We start from the raw sequence: 23,717 nt of genomic DNA on the forward strand, positions 1-23,717 counted from the left end.
GTTATATTTAATGTAAGATGCTAAACTCTACTTCTTTTAGACAATCCCACCCATTTTTCCACCCACAGAAAGACACATCAACTAAAATACTCTAAATTCCTTATTCAAATGCAGTTTTCTGAATGCAAACGAACAAAGGTTTCTGATAACATCCTTAACATGCTGGCACACAATTAAGAGGTCCTGTTTTGTTCTTTAGGTCATATATTTGTGAGATCTATAAATAGTGCTGTATTTAGACATGTTACATTCTTCTTTATAAAAATTTCCATTCCCTTTAGCTAGAATGAAATGGAAAACCAGATCCAGGCAGTACAATTGATTTGTATCATAGGGGTGGGGGGAAATTAACAGGAAATTATGAGTCAGATACAGCAGAGTGAGTAATTTTTTGATTCTGAGTTATCAAAAGTGTCTTTCAGTGACCAAAAAGGATGTTCAAAGCTGTTTTCCAAAGAACATCTCTAAGTTTTTTCTGTTAACTTTTGAAGTACAATTTATACATAGTACAGTTCCCACTGCTTCTTTGCCTCTCTACTTGATGAGATAACCTGTTTTTCCAACTTAAAACAACCTGTTTATTCATTCCTAAATGATCCAGATTTTCTTGGTTTTTTTGTTCATTTATTTTCTTGGTTTTTGTTTAGGTTTTATTTTGGTTTTTTGTCTCTCAAATTTTTTAGCTTTTATAGGAACTCTACCAGATATTGTGTTGGAAGAAATAAAATGATAGTTATTTTTGGTACCTGTTTGTGACTCTGGTAGAAAAAATTTGAACAAGAACGCTAATATATTTGATGAAAATAACAGGTACAAGTTAAAATGTATAGATTTAGATTCTTATTATTATCCTTGGCCCCCATTGAGAGAGCCATAAAATTACAACCTGTCATTTGCTCAAGGAATGATTGCTGTGCACCTACCATGTACTGGGAACTTTTAGGTACTAGAGATAGTCATGAACAAGACCAAAAAAAAAAGGGTCCTTCGGGGGAATTTCTAGGGCTGAGAGGTAGCCAATAAACCATTAAAAACAAGTAAGTAATGCCCATCAGACAATAATGGTACTTTAAAGAAAAATAAAGCAGGCTAAGGGGATAGAGAGTACGCATAGAGGCAAACAACAATCAACAAAATGAAATTTTGAATTTCTCTATTGAATGAGAGAAGATATTTGTAAGTGGTATTTCTGATAAGGGATTATATCCAAAATATATAAAGAAATTATACAACCCAACACCAAAAAAAGCCAAATAATCCAATTTATAAATGGGCAGAGGACCTGAATAGACCTTTTTCCAATGAACACATACAGATGGCCAGTAGGCACAAGAAAAGATGCTCAACATTATTAATCATTAGAGAAATGCAAATCAAAATCACAATGTGATATCACCTCACAACCTGCCAGAATGCCTAAAATAAAAAAGACAAGAACAAGTGTTGGCAAGGATGTGGAGAAAAAGAAATCCTCATGTTCAGGTGGTAAGAACATAAAGTGGTACAACCACTGTGGAAAACAGTATGGAGTTTCCTCAAAAATTTAAAAATAGAAATACCATATGATCCATAATTCCACTACTGGATATTTACCCAAAGGAAATGAAAACACCAATTTAAAAACATATGCACCTTTATGTTTACCACAACACTATTTACAGTAATCAAGATCTAGAAGCAGCCCAAGTGCCCATTGTAGGGTGACTACACTTAACATGGTAAGCATTGAGTAATATAGAATTATCATATCACCATGTGGTTCACCTGAAACTAATATACCATTGTTATGAACTATACTTCAATAATAAAAAAATTTTTAATTAAAAAAGACATTTTTTAAAAAGCAGACTGAAGGGATAGAGAGTGCAAAGTTGTGATGTCCAAGTTCCTTTTACCCAAGTAGGGTGATTAGAGGAGGCCTTTCCCAAGGGTTACATTTGAACAGAAAACTATTTTAAGTGGCAGAGTGAACTATGCAGATATCAGGAGGTGCAGAGGGTTCCTCCCAGACAAACAGAATGACAAGAGCAGAGGCCTTGAATTATGGGAGAGGTGTTGCATGTCAGAGGAATACAGCAGGACAGTGTGGGTGCAGCAGGATGAGAGAAAAGCAGAGTGGGTAGTAAATAGGACCCATATTATGTCATACCTCAGAAGTTTAAGTGAACACTTTGGATGTATGATGGAAAGCCATTGGGTAGCTTGAAAACATGTCTAATTTGCATTTAATGGGATTACTCTGTTCTGTTCTTTGAAGAAGACATCACAAAAGTAAAAGCCCAGTTAGGAAGTAATGATGGTACTCCATTTGGATGGATATAGCACAGATTAGATTGCTAGTGATCAAGAAGAGTCAGATATAGATATTTTCAAGGTTGTGCTTTCAGGACTTGTTGCTCAATTAGATAAGGGATGTGTAGGATAGAGGAATCAAGAATGACTCCCAGTTGTGTTGTAAACAACTGGTGAATGATTGAGAAAACATTGGACGAGGGGGAAAATATCAAGAATCTGATTTGAGACATATTAGCCTAAAGATGCATATTAACATCCAACAAGAACACTCACCTAGGGATCCCTGGGTGGCGCAGCGGTTTGGCGCCTGCCTTTGGCCCGGGGCGTGATCCTGGAGACCTGGGATCGAATCCCACGTCGGGCTCCCGGTGCATGGAGCCTGCTTCTCCCTCTGCCTGTGTCTCTGCCTCTCTCTCTCTCTCTCTCTCTGTGACTATCATGAATAAATAAATAAAATCTTTAAAAAAAAAAAAAAAAAAGAACACTCACCTAGGCAAATAGAATTGAGAGGGGAGACTAAGGTATAGGCCTATATAAGGCAATTAATTGCCATGCAACCAAATAAGATCATGTAGGTGTGGAATATATATGTAGACAAGGAGAATCTGGAGGTCTGAGCACTATTTTAGACTAACATTAGGATATTAGAAATGGAGGACACATCAACAAAAGAGACCAAGAAGGAAAAGCCAGTAAAGTAGAAGGAAAATAAAATGATCATGGCTTTCCAGATGGGAAATGTTTTAAGATTAGAAAGGACGGGGCACCTGGGTGGCTCAGTTGTTTAAGCAGCTGACTCTTGATTTTGGCTCAGGTCATGATCTAGGGTCGTGAGATGGAGCCCCATGTCAGGTGCTATGCCTTGTGTGCAGCCTGCTTAGGATTCTCTCTCTCCCTCTCTCTCTCTGCCCCTCCTCCTTTCTCAAACAAAACAAAATGGGAAAGACTGAGCAATTATGTCTTTTTGTGCTTAGAGGTCAAATAAAATGAAAATCAAGAATTATCCTTTGGCTCTGACAACAAAGAGGTCAGTCATTTTTGTGAACAGCTTTGATGGAGAAGTGGGGACTAAAACTATTGGTCTGAGTCCATGAGAGTGAGAGATGAAGTGGAGATAAAGCTTAAATGACAATTTGAAGAGATTTACTCTAAAAGACAGGAAAACATGGGATAGAGTCCAAAAGGGGATATAGAACCAAAGGAGGCCTTTTTTGTTGTTGTTCTGAGTAGGAAATAGTACATGATGTGGGTATTAATGAGAATAACATAGTATACAATATTATTGATGCATGTAAGAGGATTACTGCAGGAGTAAAGTCTGAGTAGGAGACGAGATGGAATTCCATGCCCAGTAGAGATATCAGGCCTATGTAAGTAAGTGTGCAGAAGATCCATCACTGTTACAGAAGAGAAGGCAAAGCAGATGGATGTAGATCTGGAAAGTTTGGTCGTAGAAGGATGAGGAAGTTATTTCCTGATTGCTTCTTAGTTCACAAAGAAAACTGAGGAAAGGTTGTCAGAAGAGGAGGAGAGTATTTGAGCTTTGAAAAAGAAAGAGAAGAAGGTATAAAATAGTTCTCAAAGAAAACGAGTTGCCAGGCAGTGCTGAGAGCCCATTGAGATTGGTCAGCGTAGTTCCGCAGTTGCGTGAGAGTTGAGATTATTTGCAAAGGAATAATTTTAATGATGGGCCTTCGAATTCAAGCAGTGTAAGGGCAACAGAGGGGAAATAGAGAAAGCAGTGGAGTCAGTGAATTATTTGAAGAAGGGTATTAAAAGTAGTGAGCTCAAAAAATAAGATTATATGGAGAAGCTATTGGAGGATAGAAATAGGACATTTTAGGGATAGTGCTGTTATTGTTTATAGGCAGTATAACCATGGGAGTAGATAGCTGGCCGGCTGAGGTGGAGTGCTGGAGGAGTAATGTAATACCGTCTGTGTAATACCATCTTGAATGATGACAGGAGTACTAATGGAGTACTAATGGAGAAAGGACTGAGTTAAGCACTTAAATCTTTAATGAATACAGGAGACCTGACCAACAGGATGGTAAATGTCTAGAGCAAAAGCAGAGGAGTGGATTAAGCAATTTCATAGCATGTACTTCAGGGGAAGCTGGAGGCTATTGTCAGTCAGCAATGTTCTGGAAGCTGAAATAAGAATTAAAGGGAATCTAGGGGCATTTGGGTTGCACAGTCAGTTGAGCATCCGACTCTTGGTTTTAGCTAGGGTTGCGGTCTTGGGATTGTGAGATCCAGCCCTGTGTCAGGCTCCATGCTCAACATAGAGTCTGCCTCAGATTCTTTCTCTGTCTCCCTCTGCCCTCCTGCTTGTGCTTGCTCTTCATCTCTCTCTCTCTCTCTCTCTTTCTCTCTCTCTCTCTCTCAAATAAATAAATACATAAATCTTTAAAAAAAAATTTAAGGGGAAACTCTATCTCCTCTCCTGGCCCAATGGTATAGGACTATAAGAATAAACAGCCCCATCTGAAGAGAACTGCAGTGGAAGCAGTTTTCAGAGGATGCTAAAATGTTCAGAGAAGAGGAGGAGCATATAGATCTATTCAGTGAAAATGGGACGGCATGCTATATTGATTGATTAAAAGTAGGATTGAAATGTTACTGCAAGGGTTCTTCTCAGATGACAAAATAAAAATTGTTTAAATTCTGGATACCTTACTTAACCTGTTTTTCTTTCTTGACTAGACTTAAAATCATTATTTTCTTCTCTTTTCTATATAGTAGACAATATGAAACACCCCTGGAAGGCAATGTAATTAATCAAGAGATTATGCTAAAACGGCAAGAAGAAGAAATGATACAGCTGCAAGCCAGAATGGCCCTTAGACAGTCTCGGCTGAGCCTGTATCCAGGAGACACAATCAAAGCCTCTATGCTTGACATCAGCAGGGATCCCTTAAGAGAAATGGCCCTTGAAACAGCCATGACCCAAAGAAAACTGAGGGTAAGTCAGTTCTTAGATTACTGCATTTATAATTCGGCCTCACAGGGAATTTTTTTTTTTTTTTTAAGTTTTTACTTAAATTCCAGTTAGTTAACATACTCACAGGAAAATGTTATGCAAAACATTTTCAAATTCTATAGATGTCCTAAAGTTTCCTGTAGATGAAATAAAAATCCCATATTAATTCCCTTGGTGTTAAATATCATGTTGGTTGATATTAAAATAAATATTTAGTTGTTTCATCATTTCATTTTTAAAATAACATTAGATGGATTTAGAATATCTTAACTATATATTTTAAAAGTATATTCATGATCCTTAAAGTCAACTGGATTAATTCAGTATTGTAGGGGATTATCTTAATATTAAGAAATGTATTATCCCACAAACCAAGAAGATCAAGAATAGAGAGTTCAAGGTTGGTTCAGAAGCTCAAGAATGTTATCAGATACATTCCAACTTTCTGCTCTGCCATTCTCAGAATTTTGATAGTGATTTACTTTGTAATCAAAAGATGATCACATGAGCTTCAAGCATCATATCTTTGTATTATAATATTGAAAGACAAAAGGGAACAAATCTACATCTTATATCAGAGATGTTTTTAAAATGTGTTTAGTTAATTTTTCTTTCAGCATATGTCCTATATATTTTTACAAACATAAGCTCAAAATGAACAGCCGTCTCATGTAAAATATGTTGAATATTTTATAACTTCTATAGTATTATTGTTAGGGGCTGTATAAAGTACTCCATTATGTGAATTTATCATGTACCATGATTTCTTCAATCAGTTTCCAATTATTGAACATTGAAAACACTTATTTCTTTTAAAGATTCTATTTATTTATTTGAGAAAGAGCATGAGCAGGAAGTGGGAAGGACAGAGGGAGTGGGAGAAGCAGACTCCCCATTGAGCAGGGAGCCTGATGTGGGACTCGATCCCAGGACCCCAAGATCATGATCTGAGCCAAAGGCAGAAGATGGTTAATCGACTGAGCCACCCAGGTGCCCCTGGATATTGGAAATATTTCTTTTTTGTGTGTTTGTGCCCTTCAAGATTTTCCATAGTTTTATTATATTCTTTTCATCTAGCTTTTCTTTCTTTTTTTTTTACATTATTATTATTTTTTTATTGGAGTTCAATTTGCCAACATACAGCATAACATCCCAAGTGCCCCAACTAATTGGTTGTTGTTGCTATTGCAAGCAACGCTCTGATGAACATTCCTTTAGCTAACTCTTTGTAAGTAACTTCCTAAAAGTAGAATAGCCAAGTCAAAGGCAAGCACCTTTTAAAACATTTGATCCTGTTGGGCAGCCCGGGTGGCTCAGTGGTTTAGCACCACCTTCAGCTGAGGTTGTGATCCTGGAGAGCCAGGATTGAGTCCTGCGTCAGGCTCCCTGCATGGAGCCTGCTTCTCCCTCTGTCTGTGTCTCTGCCTCTCTCTCTCTTGCTCTGTGTCTCTCATGAATAAATAAATAAAATCTTAAAAAAAAAAAAAAAGACATTTGATACATATTGTCGAATTGCCCTTCCAAAAAAAATTTTTTTTTAAAGATTTTATTTATTCATTCATGAGAGACACAGAGAGAGAGGCAGAGACATAGGCAGAGGGAGAAGCAGGCTCCCTGTGGAGAGCCCGATGTGGGACTCGATCCCAGGACCCAGGATCAGGCCCTGAGCCAGAGGCAGACACTCAACGGCTGAGCCACCCAGGCGTCCCACCCTTCCAAAAATTTGTGCGAATTTATGCTTCCTGTGTCATGCCTGTTTCACCATATTCTTAGCTAGTCTGGATATTGTCATTCTTTTTTATCATCACCAATTTGATAGGTGAGGCAATCAATATCTTGTTTGTATTGTTCCTTTACAAATGATTCGTCAGGGCAGCCCAGGTGGCTCAGCAGTTTAGCACCACCTTCAGCCCAGGGCCTGATCCTGGAGTCCCAGGATCAAGTCCCACATCAGGCTTCCTGCATGGAGCCTGCTTCTCCCTCTGCCTGTGTCTCTTACTCTCTCTCTCTGTCTCTGCCTCTCCGTGTTTCTCATGAATAAATAAATTAAAAATATTTTTAAAAAAAACAAGTGATTCTTCAAATATGAAATAAATGGTAGTAAAAGTGATAAGATCTAGGATGAATTTTTTTTTCTTTTTAGTTCTGCACTGAGTGTAATACCCCCATTCTGTTTTGGTTTTTGTTGCTTGTTTCAGTGAACTGTCTTAAAAGCATATTTGTATGCCCTAGACTTGATAGAATTCAAATTTCTCTCATAGTTTTCTAAGAAGAAACAGTATTGGGTAGTGAAAATTGCATTGAACCTCAAATTCAAAGACTTGACTTCTATTGTTAATAATGCTGTTAAATGACTTTAAGTAAAGTCATATAATAGTAGGTAAAGGCAGGATATCACACAAAATAGTGTGGGCTTCCAGTAATTAAAGGGACACATAAAGCATAAAGAGCACAATCCATATACCTTTTTCCTGAATCATAATTTCAAAGCGCTAATGCAGAATGTGGCTCATTAGAGATTCCTAAGTGGTATTCTGTACCTTTACAGTACGCTACTCTCACGTGCTGTCTCACTAACAACCTATGTTCCCTTTTAAGCAGTTCTGGCTATTTCAAAAACAGACATCTCTTTATCAAAGGCATACTAATCAGTGACCACAGAATGTGAACCAGTGGTCATTAAAGGACCACATGTTTTTTCTGAAAAGAGCAGGAAAAGTATGTTTTTGGTGCTAAAAAAAACAGTGCTAGTATTTGAAGGAACAATTATACCATTTAATTAATGTTCTTTGCTAAAACATAAATGTCTAACTTTTTAATGTTACTTTTGTGAGGACATATTTTGACTTGTTTATACTGTTGCCTTAGTTGATTTATATTAGATTCCATATTTCCCATGGCTGACCATTTCTTCTGCTTTCTGTTCTCATTTAAAATGTGTCCCACTGGTTTGTTAAGTATTAACAAGCCCTAAATGTTAAAGTTTTACTTACATGGTATCTCAAACATGTTCCATGCTTGGCTAATTGGATAGAATTCCCACATCAAGCAACCAAAGAAGAAATCAACAAAAATAAGACTCCAGTAGCCTCCATGAGTGCAAACACATGCATGCACATTAGTGCATATGCTCTCACGTGTGCACTTGAGCACACATACATACACACCACCTGCATTTGGTCCCAGGATTAGCCCTTTCATTTTACTTTTTGCCCATTTGGACATAATCTTTCAGTCTATTCTGAATCCTGCTCCCACCTGGAGTCTAACTTATTTTAAATTATTTCCTCATCCAGTTCTCCACTCTTGGCAGAAACTTTTGGATATACAAAAGGTGCAGGGAAAGAGCAGATTAAGAAGCCACAGTTGTTGGTGCACCCAGGTGGCTCGGTGGTTGAGCATCTGCCTTTGGCTCAGGTCATGATCCCAGGGTCCTGGGATCAGTTCCGCATCGGGCTCCCCGCAGGGAGCCTGCTTCTCCCTCTGCCTATGTCTCTGCCTTTCTCTCTGTCTCTCATGAAAAAATAAATTAATTTTAAAAAAAAGATGAAGAAGAAGCCATAGATACACTTTCCCCAGCACCTGATCTCCCTCATCTGCTGAGATAACATTTTCTCACTGAGGCAGCAATGGGGACCAAAGACTAATATCTATAGTATCCCTAGCTGCCACTATTTAGAAAAAAAAAAAAAAAGACACAGTGTCACAGGTTTCCAAGAACATGATTATGAATGGATATGTATATTTTGTAATTACAAAGTAGATGTCCTTTGACTATGATTTATTTTAGGACACAAATATCACTCCCTAAAACAAAGTATTCAATCACTTCACGCCTTGGCAGTACTAAACCAAATCCTTAGTATGAGCTTCATAACTCAGTATTACTTCAATTTGTAAAATAGTATGAAGCAAAGCTTTACATTTGACATCGCTGGTGGAACATGAAACTGAGGAAGAACTTTTGTTCACATTTGGCACAAGGCATATCCCATTCCTGTTCTTTGTAAAATCTACTATACTTCTTTATTGAGAGTTCCTACATTTGTTTCAGATCACCTAGTTCTATTGTGGCTTTACATGTAATTTATTATTATTATATTATTTGCCTTTTATGGAAAGACCTAGATTAAAGGGTAAAAACTATTGATTCTACTTCTGTGATTTGCAGAATTTCTTTGGCCCTGAGTTTGTGAAGATGACAATTGAACCATTTATATCTTTGGATTTGCCACGGTCTATCCTTGTAAGTAATAAAACCAATTTGTGTCATTCTTAGAAAATAATTTCAGTAATGACTTTTAAAAAAAAAAAACAGTTAAAATTCTTATAATGTTTACTTTAATAAGTGTCATTCATTTTTTTTTTCCAATTGTAGGCCAAGAAAGGGAAAAATGAAGATAACCGAAGAAAAGTAAACATAATGCTTCTGAGTGGGCAGAGACTGGAACTGACTTGTGATACCAAAACTATTTGTAAAGATGTGTTTGATATGGTTGTGGCCCACATTGGCTTAGTGGAACATCATTTGTTTGCTTTAGCTACCCTCAAAGGTATCAAGATATTTTAAGCTCAGGGTGCAATATGGAAACTTGGCAACAAGCTGACTTCTATACCTGTTATTGCCCAACTTGTTTTGGGAAATGTTAACTCCATGAACATGTCAGCATTGAGAAGTAGGAGTTAGGAACCCCTTCTCCTGATTAGGTTCATTGTTTTAATAGCTGTGTCTTTTAGTATCTTCTATACCTGACTATGAAGATTTTTCTTTATCTGTCACTATACTAAAGTGGATTTTAGTTACTATATTTCGGGGACCATTATGTGTATCAATTGCCTACATATGTACTCTAGAAAATAGTATCCCGCTAATCTGAATTTGAATATATAGCAGGATCCTATTTCTGAATCTCTACATCAACTTCTTTAGCCTACTGTCCTAAAAGCATAGTCTTTTTTTAAATGTTTTCACTTTGTGACTTCAAAAAGTCATTTTATGTATTTTTTAAGCTTTACATGAACTTTGTTACATCCCCAGTGGTCTCAGAACATAGCTTCTATAGAAATCACTCCTATTTAACAATTTGAATTTCCAAAGGTTCTTATTGCTTTAGAGATGGACTATAATAAATTATTATACTTATAAATTACTCTTCAATATTTCAAATTCCTGTTTACCTCAAAATTTAACTTAGCTTTAGACAACAGAGTACCGTACATTGCAACTGAGGATCAAATTATCCTGAAACCCTACGATATCAGGATAATGTCTTCTTTGTCACAAAAGAAATGTTTCCTTCAATTTAGTTTATTGAATTCTTATTTCTTAAAAACTATAATTCACTTTGTCAAGTCATCCAATAAACATTCAATTAGTGCCTACTAATGTTCTGTCACTTTACTATTTAAAATTTTAGACTAATCAGGTAGTACCATTCACATGAATAATTAGAATTTCTATTTATAATAGATCTGATTTCTTGAACATTCTGGATAAGTTAGATTTTATTGAATAATCTTTTATTTGGAAAGAGTCAATAATAATTAGATGGAATTACAAAATAAAATGAGTATTGTTCCTCCTAGCTTTCAGTTGGAAGCTCAATAATAATAAATAATAGCTATATTTACTGAATGCTTACCATATGCCATGTGCTTTACCAAATGTTTTATATGCATTAGGTCATTTGATCCCTACAATAATACAGTAAGGCAGGAATTAGTACTACCCTAATTTTACAGACAAGAAAATTGATGTCTAGAAAAGTTAAAGAATTTATTCAGTGTCACTGATAGTAAATAATGTGGTAGAGTTAATCCAATTCTGTCTGCCTTAGAGCCCTCAGCCTATAGAAGACTCAACCATATCATATTGCCCCCATCTGTCTGCAGTCGCCTTAGAGTTCCTTTCCATACTTTTTGACAATCTTGTTTTATTCTTGTGTGAGACTATTTTGTGTAAGTCTGACAAAAAAAAAAAAAAAAAAGGAATCAGAAGAAAACATTGAAGTATTTTTATTTTATCTGGATGTTTTCTCATTCTGTTTTAGATAATGAATATTTCTTTGTTGATCCTGATTTAAAATTAACCAAAGTGGCCCCAGAGGGATGGAAGGAAGAACCAAAGAAAAAGAGCAAAGCCACCATTAATTTTACTTTGTTTTTCCGAATTAAATTTTTCATGGATGACGTTAGTCTAATACAGTGAGTACAAAAGAGTTTCTATTTTTCTCTTTTGGCTTCTGGTCTTTTGACCCTTTAGTTTACTGGTACTGAATTATTTAATTCTGATCAATGAAAATGTCATCTCTATCATAAAAGAAATATTTCTTTCAACATAGCTTATTAAATTTTTGTGCCTTAAAAGCTTAATAGAAACCATCTTGGGAACTCAGCTTATATGCCAATAATAAGACTCACCCTGGATTCAAGATAAAGCCTAGATGTTTAGCATGTGCATTTATTTTTCTAGACATACCCTGACCTGTCATCAGTATTATCTTCAGCTGCGAAAGGATATCTTGGAGGAGAGGATGCACTGTGATGATGAGACTTCTTTATTACTGGCATCCTTGGCTCTCCAGGCTGAATATGGAGATTATCAACCAGAGGTAGGATTTAGTTTTTTCTCCAGGAACTCTTTTATCTTGATATTTTTATCCTTAGCATAAGTGAAAACTGAACCTGGTTGATGTGTTTGCTATTTAGATTTAGAGTTGTTATTGTTGTTGTTTTTAAAGATTTATTTATTTGTTTATTTTAGAGAGCAAAGCAGGAGGGACAGAGGGGGAGGGAGAGAGAATCTTAAGTAGACTCTGTGCTGAGCACAGAGCCTGACACAGGGCTCTGGTCCCACAACCCTGACATCATGACCTGAGGTGAAACAAAGAGTCAGATGCTCAACCAACTGTGTGACCCAGGCGCCCCAGATCTGGAGATTTTTGAGGCTAGTTTGGTACCACAAAGTGACCAGGTTCCCCACGTACATTGGTATATAAAATCATACAGTATAGCTTTCTTTTCTTTTTTTTCTGTGTAAAATTTCCTGTTTCATAGTTACACAATATCTAGCATTTACCCCTCTTTCTCCCAATCCTAATTAATAGATATTAGGCCAAGGGCTATCAGCCAAATCTGGATCAAAGGGGTCTTCTGCCTTCCACATGGATCCATGCAGTGATGGGCTGAGAACCTAGCAAAGCTCACTGTACAGTGAACAGATGTTTGAGGCCAGTTTTCCTGGAAAAAGTGAATCTAAGAGGAAGCAAGGGCAAGAGTCAGTGCCGCTGGAGTAGCAACCTTCACAACATTAACTCTAACCATAGTGACATTTGGCCCTCGTTGTCTGTCTCTTTAAGCTTGCTAATCAGCTCAGTCACATTACCTCATTGAATGAAAGAGAAAGACTGATACATTTCCTCTAAAACTCACTCCTTGGGGAGAGGTCTAAATAGAAGTGTTTTACCTACCTCTTGGTTGAGGCAGGATTTTTAAAATAGAAGGAAGAGGGCAAACAGTATTGCTTATAAAAACATTCTGTTTTGGGATCCCTGGGTGGTGCAGCGGTTTAGCGCCTGCCTTTGGCCCAGGGTGCGATCCTGGAGACCCGGGATCGAATCCCACATCGGGCTCTCGGTGCATGGAGCCTGCTTCTCCCTCTGCCTATGTCTCTGCCCCTCTCTCTCTCTCTCTCTCTCTCTCTCTCTCTCTCTCTCTGTGATTATCATAAATAAATAAAAATTAAAAAAAAAATTCTGTTTTCTAGGTTCATGGTGTGTCTTATTTTAGACTGGAGCATTATTTGCCTCCCAGAGTGATGGAGAAACTTGATTTATCCTATGTGAAAGAAGAGTTACCAAAACTGCATAATACCTATGTGGGAGCTTCTGAAAAAGAGACAGAGTTAGAATTTTTAAAGGTAAGCATGCAAGATTACAAATGATAAAGTTTGTATCTTTTTCAAAGTAAGCAACAAATGTTGGAGGACATATGTATCTAAAAGCTCAAGCGCCAATAATTGATACAGTGCATTACCGGACTAAAACCATTGTATTTTAATTATTTTGTGAAGGAAAGGACTGAAGCTCAAGGAGGAAATGTAATAATCCCAACATCAGTGGCTGGTGTGTGGGGCAAAACTGATTTGAACTCATACCTGTATGCCCATGGATTCTCTGCTTTATTCTGTTCCATACTCAAGATACATTATAAATGTATCAAGATCCATTGTAAAGAAGTAACAACTGAATTTTTTGACTGACTAGCTGTAAGAGGGGAGTTCATATGGATTCTAGAATTATTTTGCTTTGTTTTTTTTTTTTTAAGGCTTAAAATTCAATTACATCCTCTAAAAATGGTGTTTTACCAGTGCTGACTAATTCACATAATGGAAGGGGATCAGAAAAAAATGGTTTTATGGTTCCAGTTCTGCCACCAGCTTTCTTTGAGACCTCAGATAAATGGTGCATTTATGAGCAAGAAAGATAGTATTGTGTTAACTTCCATTAAGAATAGCAAGTATATTCTGTTGAGAAGAGAAACTTTCAGAATATTCCCCTGCTTCAGCTACCTAGTACGTAACAGTATGCCTTCCATTTGCTGCTCCATATTGAAGGGAGCCAAGTTTCTCAGCCCTACAAGTGTCTATGAAGGGGTTGCACTCACCGACGTACATCACCTTTAATCTAGGATTTTACTAAGAAAACCAAACTGAAAAAAAAAAAAAACTGGTTTGTTTTATTTAAGTTGAGTCAGTGTTTAAGGATGTTCAATTACGTAATTGTGTTTTCCCTTAATTACATTTTTATACTTGTAGGACATAAATATTAAGTTATATTTTTATTAATAAAGGTAGAAAGCAGATTAATGTAGTGGTAAGAATTTGCTTGGGATTTTATAGTTTGATATATTCAAATCAGTTTTGATTTGAATTCTTGTTTCAACCAACTACGTGAACTTGGACAAGAAAGTAAGGATCAAGATTTCATTTTCTTGCCTGTGAATATCCATCTGTTTCAGCACCATTTGTTGAAAAGACTGTCCTTTCCATATCAAACTACAGTGGTACAACTTCTCTACCTTTATGTTACCTTTTATCAAGGTGCATTGCTGTGATGTGATATTGTTCCAACAGGTCTGCCAAAGACTGACGGAGTATGGAGTTCATTTTCATCGAGTGCACCCTGAGAAAAAGTCTCAAACTGGTATATTGCTTGGAGTCTATTCTAAAGGTGTCCTTGTGTTTGAGGTTCACAATGGAGTTCGCACACTGGTCCTTCGCTTTCCATGGAGGGAAACCAAGAAGATTTCTTTTTCCGTATGTCCATTTAAACCCCTTTTCATTATATTTTAAAATGTGTTGTCAATTTCAATTATAATATATTAATCGATTTTCCTTAAGTAAACTTTAAATCTTTCTATTCAGTAAGGCTGGTACATTTTAATACTACTTAACTCTTCTTAGTTGTAGGAAGTATCATTGAGACTTTTATTTGGTTTTAATTTTCTCAGGAAGTGATTTTTTTAAAAGAATAGTATACATTCCTAGCCAGTTACATGCTCAATTAACTTTAGTTAAATTACAACCAAGTTGACTTTCTATTAATTCAGAACTTATTCTAGGATACTAACTTCTCACATGGAGAAACGCCTCTAATATATTTTTTAAAATAATTATTTTAACCCTAGTAAATTTTGTCTAGCTCAATAATGGGCCCCTCACAGCAACTGTATTTGAATTTTAGCAGTCCAGAGATTTATTGGGTTTTATAAAATAAAAAATTTTTAATGTCCCAGAACTTTCTGCAGTTTTAAGTTTTAGTGTGTACCCCATATAGAGAGAAAGTTTTAGAATATCATGTTTATGAAAGATGGTGAGCTGTAAAGGCATATTTTGATTTTGAAAGTAGTCTGAACATTGAAATGCAATTGGGAAACCCCAGAGGTGAATAAAAAAATGTGTTAAGATATTTATTTGTTTTCCTGATGGTATTCAGGGACTACTGTCATATCTAATTCATATTTGGGTTGAAATATGGTCTCACTAAAACATTGTTTATAAGGATACCAATGTCAGGGTCCCAACTTACTCTGGTTAATTTTCAACCTAAGACCTTTGAAATCAGTTCTAGATTTGATGGTTAGTTGGTTTCCTGTGAAACCCAGAGGTACCACTAAGATTACCAGATGATAACATGTTCTCTTGGGAAAGCCCAGACAGCCTCATCTTCCCAAGACTGTCAAGACCAGGAAATTACCTGGGTATCATTTACCTTCCCCAATGGAAATACTGGCAGGGCAAGTATCTGGAGGAAACCTTAGATAAATTAAATACAAATCTAATTTGGACCAGTTTAGAAAAGGCAACAAATCAAATAAATTGTCTAACATTCAGCTCTCTTTTGTTTGCCAAGCTATCACACCAGCCCTGCCATATATATAGAACTGGCTGCGACTAGCTCAGTTTTAAAGATCTCCAGTAATAAAGAATAGACCACATTCCCACGCAGACTTCCTGTGTTTGACAGAACTTGTTTATCCTGATGTTCCTTCTACACAGAGCTCTTTTTAACCCCCCCCTTTTTTTTTCCCACTAGCCTCTGGAGAAATGGAAAAAGTCCCCCTCCTTCGCCTTTCTCATCCCTCACAGTTGAATTCCCTTGGGCACATGTCTTGTCCAGTCTGTCAGTAAACACTTAGAATCAATTATACTTATAATTTGTTTCAAACCTGTACAGCTTTACAACTTGGAAAACAGTACCGTAGGGCATTACTTGACAGTGGTTATGTTTGTTAGGAAAAAAAATTCCCCAATTATTTGAATCAGTAATATGTATACTACTGATCATCAAGATCCTAGTTTGGTGCTACTGAGTCTTTAACTCCTCTTAAATACTTGCTGGTTTCCTTTTATTGACAAAGAGAGAACAGGGTCCCAGAGATTTCACTGGTAACACATCCAGCTAGAATTTAATAACCTTATTTTGTTTTTGTTTTTTTCATTTTTAAAAAATATTTTTATTTTTGAGAGAGAGAGAGAGCACAAGCAGGGGGAGTGGTAGGCAGAGGGCAAGAGAGAAGCAGGCTCTACCTAGAGTAGGGAGCCCAATGCAGGGCTCAATCCCAGGACCCCGGTATTATGACCTGAGTCGAAGGCAGATGCTTAACTGAGCCACCCAGGTGCCACTCTTATTTTGTTTTTATTGAATTGATTACATATATATTTCAAAGGTTTTATTTATTTATTTGAGATAGAAAGAGAGAGCACAAGCAGGCAGCTGGGGCAGGGGCAAAGAGAGAGAGAGAGAAGCAGATGCCCTGCTGAACAAGGAGCCCAATGTGAGACTTGATCCCGGGGTCCTGAGATCATGACCTGAGCTGAAGGCAGATGCTTAACTGAGCCAACCAGGTGCCCCTGATTACCTATTTTTAATAGCTGAATTCTATTTTTGGCAAGTGCTACTTGTTTTCTATTTATAGTTGTGATACAAAGCTTAAGTGAACTTATATAAGTAAGCAAAGTCAGTTTAAAAATTTATAAATAAACAAGACCAGAAGTTATTAAGAAGGCGCTGCATGATTGAAGTTTGAGTAATATTCTGTTACTGTGTCATTTGTGGGCATTACCAAATTTCACTTTTCTGTGCCTATTTCTGCATTTGAAGACAAGTGTTGTGAGTACAGGGAATAATTTGCACAGTAGAAGCAGCCAAGAGCTAGAGTAAAATCTAATTGGACTTGAGCAATTCTCTAGAGACATTAGATCCCTGGCATGCTGAATGCTAGTCTTTTCAGACTTACAGATCATCTACAAGCCCCATCTCTTATGTAAGAGATGTTTATTTTTCAAGAAACGTACAAGAGATAATATTAATTGGTGTTTCCCCTGAACTTAAATGCAAGAAACACTCTTTCTCTAAATACTGTTCTATCTCTCATCCCAGCAGCCATGTTATCCGGTGCCTCTCTATTCCCACATGTTCTTTGAACTTTTCACAATTTCCATCCCAGCCTTCAGGCCAGCAAGATTTTTCTTGGCAGAATCACAGCTCTTATATATTAATAAATCAGTTTTTGTTGAATTTCATTTTCTCATCCATGAAGAACATATTTTTGTAATGTCTTTTTCGAACAGTTTTGGTGTTTGTAAACATTGCAGTAAACTCAAGATATCAATAATCTCATTAAAAGAAATTTTTCCCTTGCTGATAACAGATATACTATCTGATTTAGGCTACAATTTCTGAAAGTGATAAATGATATTAATTTCATTTATTTGCAGAATCTGTAATAATAACAGGGTTCTATTTTTATATATTCTTTAGGTGCAGGTCAAGGAATACTCATGCCTAATGTGAAATAAAAATAATATCTGTACTTATTATTTATTGTTTGCAGAATTTAGTCCTGTAATAAAGTGGTAGGAAAACATCCTAATTATTATCATCCCTGATTAATATTTTAGAAAAAGAAAATCACATTGCAAAATACATCAGATGGAATAAAACATGCCTTCCAGACAGACAACAGTAAGGTGTGCCAGTACCTGCTACACCTCTGCTCTTCCCAGCATAAGTTCCAGCTGCAGATGAGAGCAAGACAGAGCAACCAAGATGCCCAAGATATTGGTAAGAAGAAACAAATTGTGTCAGATGTTCAGGGTATGAGCTTCATTTTTGCCATAAAGCTTAAAAGAATTTCCATGTTTAGGATGAAAGTTACAAGATATAGATGTTAAATGACTAAGTCAACTTTATAAAGGTGCCACAAATGAAACCAAAACTTTAATTTTAATTTTGTGTTCATTTTGAAAACATCACATCAGTCAAGGAGTACCTGTTGAAAGGTCTATTTTGTGCTAACCATTAGGTTCACTGATGTAAATATGATATTTGGGTCATAGTCTCTACCCATAGAATGTTACATACTATTTGGGGAGGTAAGACCAACATATAGGAAACAATAATACACATGAGAGGGCCAAGGTTTTAGTAACAGATTATATCATACAAACTACACTATCTACACGTAAGAAAAGAGGGAGATCAGAAACTAGAATACTCCAGTGATGGCACTTGAACTGGAATTTGAAGGACAAAAATAACTAAGTAGGTTGAAGATAAATGGAAGGGCTTTCTAGGTAAGGGAAAAAACATGAGACACAAGGCAGGTGGCAGAGGGAGTATGCATCCAGGACAATGAAGTCACATACTGTAACAGTTTGGGAGTGGCAGATTTCCCACCTGTTAGTTTTATTTAAGTGTGTCTCTCTTCAGAGACTAAGATGAATAACCCCTACACTCACTATAAATGGTCAGGAGAGAGGTTCAGTTCCTTTTGAAAAGGAACTAGCTGAAGAAACTAATTCAGCTCTGAACAAAATATCTCCATCAGAACTGAAATATTTAAAGGTTACTCTATAAGACCACATGTAGAGATTAAAGTTATACAATATCTGGTTCTGCATAATAAATTCTTATAGACTTCTGTGAAATACTCTGAAGAATTAGATTTTTAAATGTAATGGAATAGCACTGATGACCTTGTATAGCAGAGTCCTATGAATTCTGTATTTGAACATTCTCACATCCTGAAATCTTACGAAAAATGTATTCCCCATAGAATCACACTGAGGTGATGGCAGCCTGTGAGTAGATGTTTCTCAGCTTTTCAAAGTCAAGATGGTAGGGGTGTAATGCTTACTAAAAATGAAGATTCCAGAAACCTACCTGAAACTTGATGAATCACCATCTTTGAGTTCTGCATTTTAACAGTCTTTCTTCAGAAATGATTTTTAGGCATGCCAAAATATGGTTACTACTGCTGCAAAGTAATTTCATTATTCCTTTTCTTTCCCTACTTTGCTCTGCTAAAAAAACTATATGCTTTTACATATTTTAAAAGTGCAATGAGATATCAAACTTATTAGAGCTATCAATATTCCTGTTTGGACTGATACTCTGTTCAATAACAAACCAAAATTGAACAATTGAAGGTTACATCATTACAGATGTGGTGTAATGTGCTATAATGAAAAAAATCAGAAGACAAAACTATGAAGCCAGCCTTTCATCCTCAACATTTCTTATACTGAAGAACAAAATAGTTTAATAGTTAAGAGCATGAACTATGGAACCAGACTGCCGGGGTCCAAACCTTGCTTTATTATTATTATTATTATTATTATTATTATTATTATTACTATTACTATTATTATTATTATTTAAAAGCCCTGAAACTTTGGGCAGGCACTTAAATTCTCTCCTTAATTCCCCATCTGTAAAATGATTATCCTAATGATAATACCTACATCATGAGGTTGTAAACATTAAATGAATTCATACATGTAAGCACCTTAAGGGTGCCTTGCACAGAGTAAATATTGAATAAAATCCTTATTGTTATCATTATCATCATTGTTTTACCACTACTACCACTAATAGAAGTAGTAGTAGTATAGTGACCCATTAGGAAGATAACTGATTTCTTGGGAGTCCCATCTTCCTTATCCATGAAGTCAGAATGTCCTATGTATCTCAAGGTTTGCACCAAGGAACACAACAGCTCTGTATCCTTGAACTCCTATGTGAAAGCACTTTAAGACAGTATTATCTACATCTTTTCCTAGATTCTGTTAAGCCTTTAAAGGAATTTTTTGTTTAAGATGGCTTAGAAGTAACTACCTGCCTACTTAACTATCTGTACCAGACAAGTGAAAATAACTGGTGGTATCTGTAGGAGGTTGATGGGCTAACAAATGTATATTGCTTCTTTAGCATCATAGAATGTTGGTGCTAGAACCCTAGAGTCCTTTAAATCTCAAATTTTACTGGAGAGGAAACAGGTTCAGAGCATAGTGACTCCCCTAACCTCATAGAGGTCAAATGAGGCTGGAACCCTGATGTCTTCATTTCTATTTGATTAGTTTTCAAAGAACTAATTTGCATAGAATGAAATGAAGATTAATAATCATTTATTGAGCACTTACTCACTTACTACCTGTAAGATATGATTCTGGGTGCTATAGAATAACAGTAAATAAACGAAGTCCCTCTCTTCAAAAGAGCGTAACAGTTAAGTTGATAATATAAGGAAATACTAAATAGTACAAGGGACTGAATGATAACAAGCAGAGATTAAGTATTGTGGATTGCAGACTCCATATGGAATTAGTAGAACTTTGAGTTCAAATGTGAAACATTAGTATTATGATGTAGGCTCATTCTAATATCCTTTCCCATTGTAGCAGTCCATATTGGAGTCCCTTCCAGGTGAAAGGGATGAAGGACAGACCAGATAAATGGATGGTTTTTGCTCCCATCTAATGAATATATGCAGGACTAGGCTGTGAATGGATTTGACTAGCATAATGTTTGATATGTTTTCAAAGCAGTCTTCCTTTTTCTACCAAAGTTTGATATACATTTTCCTTAAGGGTGGAAAAAGCTGTTAGGTGTAAAGGCATTTCCTGGTAGCTGAATCTGTGTAAGACTCGGTTTTGCATCTTTGATGACAGTCTACTCTTAAAGCAAAAAAAATAGAAATCACGTTATCTACACCAGTAAAACTATATTTTAAGCTGAAGATTAAACCAATAACTTATTTTTATTCTCATGTTTTAATTTGGTGTCCACTTCTACCTCAGGGAAAGAACATTGAATTATCCTGTTGGCAATGAAACATGTTTATTTAAACTTCATTCTGATGCATATTAAAAATCTTCAGTGTTTTCCTAGCTCTTTATGCCTGAGATGAAATATTAATTATTAATCTTCCTAGGAATTAGGAGATAAATGAAGCAGGATATAAAAATCTAAGTCAGCAACATTTGACATTTTCTTTTTAAAAGGAAGTTTTTGGAGCTGTTTTACATAGTGATCAAGCTGTATTGCCTATAATATGCAACTTTCCATGAAGGCACCAAACTGGGGGTACCTTGTAATGTGGATTACTAATGCATGAACTAAATCATTTGAAATTGTGCTCTTGGCACTTTATTTACAGGAAAGGATTTTGATGCTAAAATTCTGTGATACAGTGCTTTTGTTAATAGCCTCAGATGCTCAAATACTGACATGACATTGGCTCTCACAAAATAGAATAACCAAGCACTTGTCATAGAGTATCTATAATTTAGCCTCTAAAAGACTTTGGATGTGTATTTAAGAGTGAAAGGAATTTAAGCATAAAGAGAACTCCAGCTCCTTAATCACGTTTATTAACAGAAACCAAAAAAATGAAAGAAGACAAGTAATATTTGATTCTCCCATGGCCCCTGTGCCTCAGTTAAATCATGAAAAGTCAACCAAGTGGGAAGGTGAGATTGGCATAGTTACGAAATAACAAAAAAATAATAATTCTCTGTAAAAGTTTTTTTTTTCTTTTTGGTTATAGTTTTATTGAGACATAATTTCCATGCTCTACAATTCACCCACTGAAAGTATACAATTCAGTGTTTTTTTTAGTATATTCACAGAGTTGCACAACCATCACAATCTGGCATGGGTTTTAAAAAATATAAAGATCAAGAACTTTATCTCTGGGTAAAACTCTCCTCTGCATAGCTTCTTTTTCATGTTGGCCTGTCCAGGCTCCATCGTTCCCTCTCCTCATCCTTGGCTTGCAGGTATTTGAGCAGAGACAGTACTGGGGTTGAAATTTCTATGTCAAATGTTGTTTTCATTTTTAACTGAATCCCATAATTGGGAATCTGGAGTCAGCAAGCCTGAAGCCCAAACATTATGAAATGCTCAAGGTTCATTAGATGAAGTAGGAAATGCTTACCAGGCCCTGGCTGTGAGAAAGCTACAAGGATGGAGAGATGGTTTGAAAACCAGGACCTTCTAAATTCCTTTTTCAAATCCTGGATTGCCACACTTGGAAAGCTACTACTTACGGTAGCAATTAAAACAATTAAAAACTGCATGCTGTGTTTTATTTATTGAAATAACTCTTCTCATAAAGGTACTGCAGTGTTTCCATCGTGTAAAGCCATCCTGTTTCCTTGTAGAGAGAGCCTCGTTTAGGAGCCTGAATCTGCAAGCAGAGTCCGTTAGAGGATTTAATATGGGACGAGCAATCAGCACTGGCAGTCTGGCCAGCAGCACCCTGAACAAACTTGCCGTTCGACCTCTGTCAGTTCACGCTGAGATTCTGAAGAGGCTGTCCTGCTCAGAGCTGTCGCTTTACCAGCCATTGCAAAACAATGCAAAAGAGAAGAGTGACAAAACTTCCTGGGAGGAAAAGCCTAGAGGGATGAGTAAATCATACCACGATCTCAGTCAGGCCTCTCTTTATCCTCATCGGAAAAATGCCATTGTTAACATGGAATCCCCACCACAAACCATGGCGAAGTTGGTAGGAAAACCATTACACCAGATGGCAAGATCTGAGACAGAATCTTGGGCAGGATTCACAAAACTTAATAAGTAAGAACATAATTACCCAACTACATATTTGTAAATTCAACATTTCATACATTTGTTTTTGTTTTGACGTTTCATTACTTTCGCCATATTTTTTTACATTGATACATCCCCCTCCTACCTTCCTTTTCCCTCTTTAGTTCAAAGTCTGTTGCAAGTTTAAATAGAAGTCCTGAAAGGAAGAAACATGAATCAGACTCCTCATCCTTTGAAGACCCTGGTCAAGCATATGTTATAGGTCAGCATAAACAAGGTTACCTTCTTTCTCCCATACCTCATGCTCATAGTGAAATGAATGAAATAATGTTAGTTACTGAGATACTATTTTTGCTTCTTTGTCCTATTTGCCAAAATTGCTTATGAATACGAAATTTTAGGCTACTTAAAATGCACCAAATCAAATCAAAAACTGATTTAACAAGTGATTATTTCATGGCACAGACTTCACTTTCTCTCGGTCACAATTAAAAACCATGGCAGTCGTACTGAGAGAACCCAGACATTCTGGTGCCATGGCTTTGGACAGCCTTCCTTTGGATTTTCCGTACAAACCTGTGGGATTGGGCTCCCTTCATACTGTATTTTTTTAAAGAAAGGTTTATTTAGGGTACTTTCAGCTTAGCATGAATAGAATTATCTCTCAAACCAGATCATTTTATGAAATGTGCTATGGTTGGTAGGTGGAAATTCTCAGTTGATATAAGTCTTCCAATTCTCCCAGCTAGCTGGGGCATATTAATTATTTAGGTATAGAAGTTTATAAACACGTACTGTCTTATAAGATAAATAGATCAGGCTTCCTGTTTCTTTATGAGTCTTAAAAAGGAAATGCACTAGAATCTTTGCTAGGAGTAGATATTTAAGCACAGAGGTGTAAACAACTACTCAGAATAGTCAGCACGTAGGGAGACAAAAGAGAAAGAAGGACACCCTCTTCTGTTGCTGTTTTACCAAGGAATACAAGTTAACTCTCACACCAAAGTTTGAACATTTAACCCTAATTACACAAAGTTAAA

At 36.3% G+C, this 23,717-nt stretch overlaps 1 protein-coding gene across 13 annotated transcripts in view; it reads left to right on the forward strand.

Annotated features, from left to right (window-relative positions):
• The window catches only part of PTPN13 (protein tyrosine phosphatase non-receptor type 13), a 203,475-nt gene that overhangs the window by 120,198 nt on the left and 59,560 nt on the right, over positions 1-23,717 (forward strand). For 6 of the 13 annotated variants that reach the window (XM_072810059.1, XM_072810065.1, XM_072810061.1 and 3 more), the window contains exons 10-19: positions 5,038-5,260; positions 9,450-9,524; positions 9,657-9,831; positions 11,329-11,482; positions 11,751-11,889; positions 13,044-13,196; positions 14,412-14,594; positions 17,742-17,904; positions 22,287-22,704; positions 22,842-22,939. In XM_072810059.1, coding sequence (XP_072666160.1) covers positions 5,038-5,260; positions 9,450-9,524; positions 9,657-9,831; positions 11,329-11,482; positions 11,751-11,889; positions 13,044-13,196; positions 14,412-14,594; positions 17,742-17,904; positions 22,287-22,704; positions 22,842-22,939 — 1,781 coding nt within the window. Of the gene's footprint in view, positions 1-5,037; positions 5,261-9,449; positions 9,525-9,656; positions 9,832-11,328; positions 11,483-11,750; positions 11,890-13,043; positions 13,197-14,411; positions 14,595-17,741; positions 17,905-22,286; positions 22,705-22,841; positions 22,955-23,717 lie in introns of all 13 variants that reach the window. The other 7 variants (XM_072810058.1, XM_072810060.1, XM_072810068.1 and 4 more) reach the window with 2 other exon arrangements.

This window comes from Canis lupus, chromosome 33, assembly GCF_048164855.1.
Source record: "Canis lupus baileyi chromosome 33, mCanLup2.hap1, whole genome shotgun sequence".
In the NCBI taxonomy this organism is placed as follows: domain Eukaryota; kingdom Metazoa; phylum Chordata; class Mammalia; order Carnivora; family Canidae; genus Canis; species Canis lupus.